General features: G+C 33.8%; 1 protein-coding gene across 1 annotated transcript; it reads left to right on the top strand.

Annotated features, from left to right (window-relative positions):
• Positions 1-11,301: 11,301 nt before the first annotated feature.
• LOC131062379 (dirigent protein 1) lies at positions 11,302-12,211 on the top strand. The gene has a single exon (XM_057996012.1). The coding sequence runs from the start codon at positions 11,541-11,543 to the stop codon at positions 12,042-12,044; it is 504 nt and encodes a 167-aa protein (XP_057851995.1). The 5' UTR covers positions 11,302-11,540; the 3' UTR covers positions 12,045-12,211.
• Positions 12,212-12,444: the final 233 nt, after the last annotated feature.

The raw sequence follows: 12,444 nt of genomic DNA, 5'->3' as shown, positions 1-12,444 counted from the left end.
ACGTTCTTGTAGTTTGTATATTACATTCAAGACAAGTTACTTGTCAATTATTTCATTATGGGGTGGAAAGCCCAAAATTTCAGTTTTCCTACACATGGCCAATCCAAATGACTTTAGGGTTGCTATGGCAAAGTTTCTTATGGAAAAGGAGGTACATGGGAGGACACAAGAGGCATGTGAGAAGTTTGTAACCAGCTATGGCAAAGTCTCTCATTTTAGGTATGAGAGACTATAGGGCTATCAAGCTAGGCCTTCTATGACTCAACAACCTTTTAGGGGAGAATCTAGTGTTTTTAGTAATTAGGATCTTCTAATTATGGTGGGGCCTAGCCAACATAGGGTTATATGAGAGGCACATGTTATGTATATGTTAGTATCAGACAGAGAGTGCCCACAAGGTTTTAGAGTAGGTGGACACCATCCTAGGATGTCAAAGTAGATAGTTGATATGTGGGTCTTTACCCTCCCAACCACTCAACATATACCACCATGGGTCTTTACCCTCCCAAACACACAAAGGTCAAATGAAGCTTCACTGCTGCAACACTCACTTTTTGTGACAGTCTCAAGCACTTAGCTAGGATAGTCACTCCTTTCATGGCCATTCTTCTTCACACAACACTCTCTAACATTAATTATGATGATAATGTACCTCCTTAAGCCTTCCACCAACACCTAACTCAATACCAAGCTCTTTCCCAATCTCGCTAATGGACTAATTAACTCAACTCACTATGAAATTGTGACGGTCAATGCAAGGTTTAAGAAAATAGTAATTAGGATCTTCTAATTATTGTGGGGCCTAGCCAACAAGATTATATGAGACAGGGGTAAGTTCAATAGTGATTTCTCCTTCAATTCTTGATGAATGCTTGATTGCTTGTTCACTTGGAATTGAATTAATTTTATAATTAAGAAATGAACTGTTTGGTCAGATGCCTCAAAGAAATGTGGTCTAATGAAATGCTATGATTGTAGGATATGTACAAACAATATTTGTTGAAATGGATTTACAAAATTCTAGCGAAATCTGATCGGTGGGTATAAAGTTGGACCCTACAACGGCCAAAAGCCTTTACCCACTACAACCTTTGCCAACATTATTCCAGTCTATGCAAAAATGAGAGCTTGACAACATTCTTTCACTTTTAGCTAGCTACATTTTTCAAGAATTTTATCTCTAGATTTAATATTTCTTTTCTTGCATGAATCTATTAATTTTGAGATAACAGATCTTGCCTTCATGAATTGATCCTAGTTTATCCCTTTAACCCTGATTAATTTATTTAGAGTGTTTAGTTCCATTTTAATCCTTTCTTTTACAATTAAATATTATTAAAAAATTATATTATTGTTCCAAATTTTGTGGATATTTAGGAGACACAAATAAAATATAAATGTAATCATTCCATATTTTTGTAGGAGATATTAGAATGAGACTAATAGGAAGAGTAGTAAACATGAGTCACAATGAGCACTTTAGAGTAAATCTAAACATTATAAGGAAGATTAGCTTGGAAAAATAGAAGCGTAACTTATTTTCCAATATGCAAGATTATTACTTGGGAAAGAATCTTGAAAGAGGATTGAAAAGATTCCTTGAGCTAACATTGTCTCACTTGTCCAAAATTATGAGGGAGGATTCATTAATGAAATGGTCATTAACAAGATGCAGAGAATAATAATTAGGAAGAGATAGATTTCACATGCTACTAGGTGACTAGATTGGAGAGAAACTAGAGTCAAATCATTTAGCTTGGCCATGACACGGAGTCTTAGAATAGATGCCAACCTTGGTGAATAGAATGAAAATCCCAAACAATTAATGAATGGTGAGATAAGTAGAGGCATCTATAAATTTTGTTTTGAATAAAATAAAGAAAAAATGGGACTAAAACCAAGGGAAATGCACATGGAAAGGATAAAGGGTTATTTCTATGAATACTCATCCCACTCCATGCCTTCTTAGATATGAATAATATTTTAAAGGGAATTATGGATTTTAATGAATCCTATTTTCTTTGGTTTAATAATAAATTGAAATAAATGATAGATATGCAATGCAAAAACCTTGGTTATGATTTTGAGTGATTTAGGACTACAAAATTTTTACTAGACCATGCATCTTGGTACTTCTTACTTTTAGAAGCTCACTCCTCTAATGTTTGATAAGATAGATATGAATGATTGACCTTAAACTACATGTTTTTAAAGATGAAGGTGCATTTGGGGTTTAGATGATCTTCCATGACCAAGTCAAAGGAAAGTGATATAAACCTATTTTAAAAATTATATTATCATTATACTCAAGCCATTTGGAAAATATAAAAAAGTATATCCAATCTCTTAACTATTTTTCTCAAACCTAGCATTTTGTTTGCCCATGTGAGTGCTCCATTCCTAGAACTAATAAATAAAGAGTGTATTCATGTAGATAAATGAATTAAAATCATTTTGTGATAGTAAACATTCACATAGCATGCATAATTAATTAATTTATGATGGACTTTTAAATGTAATAAATTATCTTCTATAGTTATCTCCTAAAGGTGGGGCAATTAGGTCCATATATGATGAAAATCAAAATAAATAGTTTGAAGATAATATTAGTTACCTAAAGGATATTCCACTTGATTATTTGGTATATCATAACTATTTTGACAAATTTTGAAACCATTAGAGGTACCTTTTGCTTCTGTAGATGAGGCATTCATTCAAGTTGAAGTTGTGATAGCTTATTTGCCTCTTTATAGACAACAAATTATCCATACGAATTATCATATATACTTGCAACCTCCATCCCAAACCACCTATTTCACTCTTCTTCCTTTGTGTACCTCTTTTATTCTTCCATTACCTCTTTGCTTACCTAAATTCAATCCAAAACATAGTGTATATAGCATCAAAAAAATTCCATATTTGATTAATATTATCCACAACATATCAGAAAGACAAATACCACACTTACTGTGTCATAGATTGCATTTCTTTGATGCATCTCACCAAACAGTTCAATGCTTTGTTCTATGCAGTCAAACGCGGGAACACTATTTGAATTCAAATGCTAATGGTGATTGTCTTTTTAACGGAAACGAACGGGAATGGACGTCAAGGGAAGGAATGGGCCCACAACACACCTAAGCAGTCAAAGCTTAGTGTGTGTTGTTTAAGGCTGCCCCCTTAAGACATCATAATTGATTGGCTCTTCACTCCTAAGACCTTCAAAAGTCTTTAATGGCCTCATCGAGTCCTTTGGTCTTCCAAATGCACCTGCACCAACTTGAATTCTCCTTCAATGCTTGATTGCTTGTTCACTTGGAATTGAATTGATTTTATAATTAAGAGATCACTTGAATTGTAGGTAGACCCCTTCAAATGACAGGGTAGGCTTCCTTTTATACCTAATATATGTCTTGAAAGCATTTTATCCTGATGGCTTTAAATTAAAGTACTTTCTCTTCTATCTGGTATTGGTGGAGTAGAGGTTGCATTGCATCATCCTAGGATACATATTTTCGTAGATACAACACAAGTTAAATGTATCCCAGGTCGATGCAAAGCAACCTCTGCTCCAGAGATCACCAAAAAATAGAGAAAAAACTTTAATTCAATGCCATCAGGATAAAAGTCTTTAATCAAGACAGATAAATGGTATGCAACTGGATCTATTTGGAATGCATTACCCAAACACCGCAATCGATCAATCACCTTTGAAAAGAAAGTGGTATGATGAAATATTTAGGCATAAAATAGATGAAATGCACTCCATACTACTATTGCACAATATTTTGGTCAATGATATTTTTAAAATAGTAAAGGAAGGTGTATGGAACAACCAAATTCTTATCATTATAAACAATGAATATTTTAAGATCCTTGTATGATGTGTAATTTGAGAATATTTTATGAAAGGTCCCTAAATGAATAGGCTTTAAACTGATTTTAATATACCTTGAAGTGTGCAATATGGAAGGTTTGTATTCTTAATCTCCTGCCTATTTCTTAATTTAAAATATGATATCTTTATTAAATATCTCCTCTATTAAATATCTTTATTAACTTGATTTCTCCTTCAATTCTTGATGAATGCTTGATTGCCTGTTCACTTGGAATTGAATTGATTTTATAATTAAGAGATCACTTGAATTGTAGGTAAACCCCTTCAAATGACAAGGAAGGCTTCCTTTATACCTAATATATGTCTTGAAAGCATTTTATCCTGATGGCTTTAAATTAAAGTACTTTCTCTTCTATTTGGTATTGGTGGAGCAGAGGTTGCCTTGCATCATCCTAGGATACATATTTCCGCAGATACAACACAAGTTAAATGTATCCTAGGTCGATGCAAAGAAACCTCTTCTCTAGAGATCACCAGAAAATAGAGAAAGAACTTTAATTTAATGCCATCAGGATAAAAGGCTTTCAAGACAGATAAAATTTGAGTTTGATTGTCATCATTTACTTTGTCAAATTCTTCACACGTAACTCCTGAATCAATTTCCTACTCACAAGAATTTTATTAAGTCTCAAATATAGGGAAACAAAAGGCTTCAAATAGAAAACTTGTACATACAACTAAATCCATTGACTAATTAGAAGAACAAAATTAAGAAATGGTTTGATCATCTGAGAGATGTTGTAGACTTGCAACTCACCAGCTACTTAGTTTTTGCGGGTAAGAATTCTTTTTGTTTTGGTTATGGTTGTGGTGTTTATAGGGAGACATTTACAAATTTATATCTATTTTCACTATTTAATGGTTTATGGGTTTGTAATGGTAATTTAATGTTCTTTCATATTTTTGTATATATTCTTTATAATAGCCTATTATATTGATTTGTTCTATTATGGATAATGGTGTGGGTCAGACGTCTTTGCTGTCGGTGCATGAAAGCATTGAACGAGTTCTACTTTTAAGAATTACATGAAACATTTTTAATTTATTTGATTAAGTGTTATTTGCAAAAAATGATTATCAATGATGTTTCCTTTCTCCAAGAATTGTCTAGGATCTTTCCGTCAGATAATATGTAACATCGAATGACTAAATCTTTTCCTTACAAATGCTTATTTTATTTAATTATTATTCGATGGTGAATTAAAATTTATATCTATATGGAAGCAAAACATACAAGCTTTAGAGTCATGTGCAAGAAAATTTCCTAAAAGAAAGCAAGCAGGCATTATCTTGAATGACATGGAAACAAGCTCATCAGCTGCCTAGAAGAGAGCAATTGGAGAATGGCAGAGGAAAGTGTTTAAGGGTGATAAATAGATAGAGAGTATGCAATACAAACAAACAATGTCTGGAGTGTCTGATGTGACGTCTCTAATTTATGTCCGGAGGGACTAACTGGTTTTGGAGTTCCTGCGAAACCTATTGGGCCACGCTATGAGGAAATCAATGTGTTAATGCAAGGAGCACCTTTTTTCTATTATGAGAATGATGCTTTTGCACCAAGGGATATTTAGAAGTCAATATCCAAAAATTTCTATAGTGCGGAACTAGAGTTGGTGGACTCGATGTAATTTTTAGCTTTTAGAAGACCAAGAGGCTATGTACACAATCTCCCAATAGAAGGGCGATTTCAAGCATTACCTCTCCCCACCATGACTATTCAGGAAGCACTTCCTCAGACAAAGGACTATTGGCCTCCATGGGATCAAAGAAAAAAATTGAAGCATAGACTCTAGACGATGTGGTGGTGTCCTTCGTGAAGAACTCTGCACTATAATTGAAAATTCACGAGGGAAACTGCAAGATAGTGAAGAGAAATACAATCTTCAAAAGTGGGAAGAATAAATCTTGGTTTGGGTGGGGCCAAGTCAGGTGGCTCCTCTAGAGGTTGACGAGATAGAAATCATATTAGGATTTGAAAAAGATCACACTCGTGGAACTTCGTGTGCGAGTGATCAATTGCGGTGTCAGGATAAAACTCTTCAATCAAGACATTACCCATTTGGAATGCAACTATATCTATTTGGAATGCATTACCCAAACACCACAATCGATCACTCGCACACGAAGTTCCACGAGTGTGATCTTTTTCAAATCCTAATATGATTTCTATCTTGTCAACCTCTAGAGGAGCCACCTGACTTGGCCCCACCCAAACCAAGATCCATTCTTCCCACTTTTGAAGATTGTATTTCTCTTCACTATCTTGCAGTTTCCCTCGTGAATTTTCAATTATAGTGCAGAGTTCTTCACGAAGGACACCACCACATCTTCTAGAGTCTATGCTTCAATTTTTTTCTTTGAACCCATGGAGGCCAATAGTCCTTTGTTTGAGGAAGTGCTTCCTAAATAGACATGGGGGGGAGAGGTAATGCTTGGAATCGCCCTTCTATTGGGAGACTGTGTACATAACCTCTTGGTCTTCTGAAAGCTGACAATTACTTCGAGTCCGCCAACTCTGGTTCCAGACTATAGAAATTTTTGGATATTGACTTCCAAATATCCTTCAGTGCAAAAGCATCATTCTCATAATAGAAAAAAGGTGCTCCTTGCATGAACACATTGATTTCCTCCAAAGCGTGGCCCAATAGGTTTCACAGGAACTCCAAAACCAGTTAGTCCCTTCGGACATAAATTAGAGACATCACATCAGACACTCCAGACATTGTTTGTTTGTATTGCATACTCTCTATCTATTTATCACCCTTTAACACTTTCCTCTGCTTTTCTCTAATTGCTCTCTTCTAGGCAACTGATGAGCTTGTTTCCATGTCATTCAAGATAATGCCTGCTTGCTTTCTTTTAGGAAATTTGCTTGCACATGACTCTAAAGCTTGTATGTTCTGGTTTCGTACAAATATAAATTTTAATTCACGCTCAGATAATAATTAAATAAAATAAGCATTTGTAAAGAAAAGATTTAGTCATTCGATGTTACATATTATCTGATGGAAAGATCCTAGACAATTCTTGGAGAAAGAAAACATCATTGATAATCATTTTTTGCAAATAACACTGAATCAAATAAATAATAAATGTTTAATGCAATTTTTAAAAATAGAACTCGTTCAATGCTTTCATTCACCGACGACAAAGCCGTTTGACCCACATCATCTCTCGTCGTCGGATTTCCGATGATAACTAATGAAACGTCCGACAAGGATACTGTATATCCGACATCACTTCCATGTTGGATGGTCGTTGAGGAGAAATCATAACATCCGTTAGAAATCCAACGAAAATCCGATGATATTTGTGGTGAGGGGTGCAAATATAGCCATCATCATATGATTTCATTACATCGTTGGACGACCGACGCAAATGGCATCGTCGGGTAGCTCGATGACGAGTTTTCGACGGTAAATTTTGTCGAAAGTCCGACATTTGGTCGTCGCAAATCCGACCATTAGCCATCGGAAATTAGGCCCAAATGTACTAGTGGGTAGCATCAAATCCAAAAGTATATCTTTGTAAATGAAGGAAGGCCATATGAATAAACTAGGGAGCTCCCTGTAGAAATCTATATCAGTCCTCCATTGACCCTCCATGGGCTAAAAGGAGAATATTATGTATCTATTTAACAAAGAAGCAACAGGAAACATCCCTAAAGTAACCTAGTTTTTTGATGCACAATTCTATATGACATTAATATTTGGTTGATATGCTTAAAGTCTTTTGATAAGGGTAGATTGCAATCTCATAGAAGCTCTATCAACCAATGCATTCATAATTATAAAGAGGGCATGTCTTGGTAGAATAAAGGCCTACAAGAGAGGATTAGATGTGGTAATATAGGGCATATGGGGCACACATAGAGGAGGGGAACCTTGCCATCACTAGCAACCTAAATAATAGGGAGATGAATAGGGGCAACTTCCTAACGAGGAAACCCTAATTCTGAACCAACAACAAAATAATGAGAAGGCTCAACAAGCACTTGTAAACCATCAACAAGATGGGGAGGTAGATCTGAGTCCTAGAAAAGGGTAGACCAAGAATGAGACACCTTCATAAAAGGCACATCCCACGATCTCATGTAGAGCATCTTCACCAAGAGGCCCAACTAAATTGGGTCTTTGGTACAAACACCCTTCACATTCTTGAGACCAAGTGCACCAAGCTTCTCAATTGAAAACAATGCTTGGGAAAGGAAACCCTTTTGTTGGCCCAAGACAAAATCAACTAAAGACACTCCCTAAACATGCAACACTTGAATTGTATAAATTTTTTGTCTCATGGTCTCTAACAAGACCTCAAGAAGAAGCCTGATATCATTATATTCGAAACCCCAAAACTCTTCCAATTTTTTTTGCTAACCTAGTAGTCTCCATCATCTTTTGAATCATCCTCATTCTCATTCTTACTCACAAACTTGACTTGTTGTTGCCCACTCATAGTCCCCACTTGTAGAACCCTCCCACCTACCCAACCACGCTCACTTCCACTCCCACCCATATCTTTCTCAAAAAATAATCCTAGTTATGATGATATTTCTCTTTACATTTAGGGTTGTACAACACTAGTGTAGAAATGGACATTGTTTTAAAGGATCTTTTAATAGTAGATGATTCTTTATATTTATGAGATAGCGATATTTTTATATATCAAGTGCACTTCTCAATTAAGAAACATCAAACATTCCTTGCAAATTAGTGAAATATTATTTGAAATTTTTTACAAAGTGAGGAATACTAGTTTTATCATATTGATCATTGAGAGCACAACTATTCAAATTCTTAAGAGTTGGTGCTTAATAATATTATGGCTACTCACACTATTGCAAACAAAACAATTAAGTTGTATAATAGTGTCATAAATCATGAAGGGTTTTTTCACTAATTAGGATTTGAACAATAATGCTCAACTAGTTTGGGACTAATTAGATAATTATTATTTTTAGTAAGATTTAGATTTTTAGAACTACAAGAATATTTTTAATCATTTTTCAAATCTAGAATTTTAATATAAAAATATAATGATTTTTAAAGATGGTGCAATGTGGTTGATGCAACAAAATATTGGTAAATTCTAAATGTATTATTATTTTCTTTCTTTTATTAAAAATATTATTTGTAATTGCTATCTAACATACCAATATTTAATATTAGATATTTATTAAAAACATATGGTGTGTCCAGGGGTTGAGCTTAGTTGGTTAAAGCATTGAGTTCTTAATGTGGAGACCCAAGTTCAACTCCCATGAGGGACACCTTTGTGATATTCTAAGTTGTTACTCTTGGTCTTCCATTGGTTGTTTCTATGTTCTAATCCTTGGTCTTCCAATTGTTGTTTCTATGTTGATGAAGATGATAGTGCGGCCCCTATGATTGTAAGGGTAAAATGTCTTCATTAATGACCTATCTCAAAACAAAAGATTAATGAAACATTTTCTATTTCACTATTTACTAAAATTTGAATTTATAAAATTTACAAATTCAAATCAATCTTATCGTTATATTTGAGATTTTTTTTTTAATTTATTGTATTATTAAAAAAAACAACCACTAGAATAGGAAGAAATGAAAGCCTCCCTAGTACCAATATAATTGTAACTTAAGATCCTTAAATCTTAATCTTTTTATTAAAAAAAAGAAAGAATAATTATAAACATAAACAATTATTTTTTTTAGCAAACTTGAATAGTCATTGTAAAGCAAAGAGTCATTGATATTACCATAATCAACATAATTGCTAGTTTGGTAGCCATTGATACCGTATGTCAAACATATTCACAGTAATGACAAGTAAAGCATTATAGTCACTCAACAATATTCATTTTCTTTTATTGAATGATGGAAAAAGTCATAAACTAATTATAACCAACAACATTAGACATCACTAGCTTTTGTCGTATTGAATTTTTAATTATTCAAAAGTTTGATCGTATTGAATTTTTTAATTATTCAAAAGTCAAACTTTGGAAACCATTATTTATCACATTTTTCACATCATAATCATTTGGCTAGAAAACCAACCTCATTTGAAGAGACTAATATAAGATTATATTAATATTGATGGTTGATTAATTTAAATTTTGTTCCAATTAAATGAATAGAATATAGAATTAATAATTGGTGGTTGTCTAATGCACATGTCATGTAAGTAAAGACAGGGGAACAAATATTAGATTCCCATGTTTGGACTCCTATGTTGTTTTTAAACATACATTTAAAAGAGTCCAAAGTGTGATGGTCATGGGAGAAAGAGCCTAGGAGCGGTGGGTGGGGTATAACCATATTTAGGTTCTCGAAACCATTATTTTATTTTCTAAAAGATAACTATCAAGTGTTATATATTGAGGGACACGACCAATCTCCATACAAAAATGTTGTCAGTATGAAAACAAATTTGCAAAACGTGATGGATTTTTATGTAATTTTTATCATTCTATTTTTCATAATCCGTCTCCACAATGCTATTAAAACCCAAACAATCTAGCAAAAAATTATCATATTATGCGGATTTGTGTTTTTGTAGGTGTGACATTTTGTAGCTAGAATAGAACATTCCCACTAAAATCTCTATTGCAAGAAAAGTTTAGGATCAATTATTCTCTCTCTTATTAAAATCTAAATAAATAAAACTTTATATAAAATATTATCTAGCAATATCTTTTAAATAAAACTTAAGAAAAAATTCATTTTCGACATATTATACGCAATGAACCTTTAACTAAATTATGATTCTAATGAAAATAAGTTCTTTTTAACCATTACTCCTATACCAAAAAATATATATTACTATTCCCTCTAACTCTAATACCTAGCAATATATCTATCTATTTATTTTTCAGTATTAAATAGATTATTATGAATTCACGTGCTATGATATTGCTTATTTATTGAACTCATTTTATGATATTGCTTATTTATTGAATCATTTTCTTTTATGCACACTACATGTAGTGAGCTTTTAACTAACCTTAATGAAAGATAAGTTCTTGTCAACCACTATTTGTCAACCCATATCATAATATATAGGATGAACCAATAAGGACGTAAACCTAGGAACTTCTATTTACATCTTGGGGTGAGCTGATAATCCTCTTTATGATGGAAAATCGTGAATAGATTTCATATTACAATTTTAATGTATCTTTTTCTTCCAATGCTCTTTTTTAAACAACACTTGAATATTAAGAAACTCCTAATCTTATTTTATTTTTGATGAAGAAATGACTGCCCGGATGAAACATGAGTCTTAAGCTGAAGCTAAGCTCTTCGACTAAGAGCTAAAGACTGAGGGTATCTATTCTACCAAATTTACCCAAGCTTTATAAGAGAATCCTTATCACACTCTTGGTGTGCCTCATTATTCTAACACTTGTATAATATAAACAAAATTTCAAAAAAGAGCTTAGGACGGTCAAAGTTGTCATGGATTATTCTTAATCAGACAGTACCAAAGATCGGCCAAGGCATGGCCACTTTATGTAGGCTTAAAGTTAAGCCTAATGCTGCGTAATTCATCTTTAAAAAACATTAAACTTGAAAACAAGGCTGAGGTTATCCAAGAAGGTATAATTTTAACAGAGTTTGGAGGTCTGTAATCTCTGACATTTCTTGTATTTTAGGATTGCAAGATGACAATAGTAGGTCTAAATCCCCTGTTCCTCTTGTCTCTGACATTTCTCCTCATGATGGGCATACAAGCAATGGAGGTGAAGAAAACCCAGCTGCAGTTTTACATGCATGACATTGTCAAAGCTAGAAATGCCACAGCAGTGAAAGTAACACCAGGTTTACCAGCAGCATTTGGGATGATATATGTTATGGATGATCCTCTGACAGAAGGCCCCCAACACAACTCAAGAGCAGTGGGTAGAGCTACAGGAATGTATTTATCTGATTCTCTGAAAGATGTCAGTGTGTTGATGGTCTTTACAGTTGTTTTTGGAGAGGGTATGTACAATGGAAGTACTCTGAGTTTCCAAGGCCAGGACAGTGTGTTCTTAAAACAAAGGGAGTTATCTGTTGTTGGAGGAACTGGGTTTTTTAGGTTTGTTACAGGTCATGCTATAATGGAGACCCATTACTCCAAAGGACTCAATGCTGTACTCAGGTTCAATATCACTGTTGTTCACTGATCATTTCAGATCAAGGACATGGAATCTGTATGCATGTCTATAATATTAATGTATATGATTAGGGTTTCTTCTGTTTTACCATCTAGGTCTTCTAAGTCAAGAACCAATGTATATGTAACTTATGAATGGCTTTTGCAATGAATGAAGATATTTAGCTGATTATCGAATCTGTAAAACAGGATATGTTCTGAACAGTTTTTCAGTTTTAAGGGTTTTTAACAATGTGGGTTTTTGATTTTGTAACCCTATTTTGCTAGAGCACTGGATAACCCAGGGCAGGGTTTGATCTTGTGCTCTTTTTTTGTAGACTCAATGCTAATGAAGACTGGGTAGGTGAAACTTCTGCCTTCTTTACACATGGACTTCAAAATGGAAGACAGCAAGACAGCTTTCAAAAACA

The sequence above is a fragment of the Cryptomeria japonica genome, chromosome 7 (genome assembly GCF_030272615.1).
Source record: "Cryptomeria japonica chromosome 7, Sugi_1.0, whole genome shotgun sequence".
In the NCBI taxonomy this organism is placed as follows: domain Eukaryota; kingdom Viridiplantae; phylum Streptophyta; class Pinopsida; order Cupressales; family Cupressaceae; genus Cryptomeria; species Cryptomeria japonica.
This window is presented reverse-complemented; position numbering and strand designations above follow the sequence as displayed.

What these genes read in the sequence shown, in the direction of transcription:
- LOC131062379 (XM_057996012.1), top strand. Translation starts at nt 11,541, where the DNA reads ATGACAATAGTAGGTCTAAATCCCCTGTTCCTCTTGTCTCTGACATTT.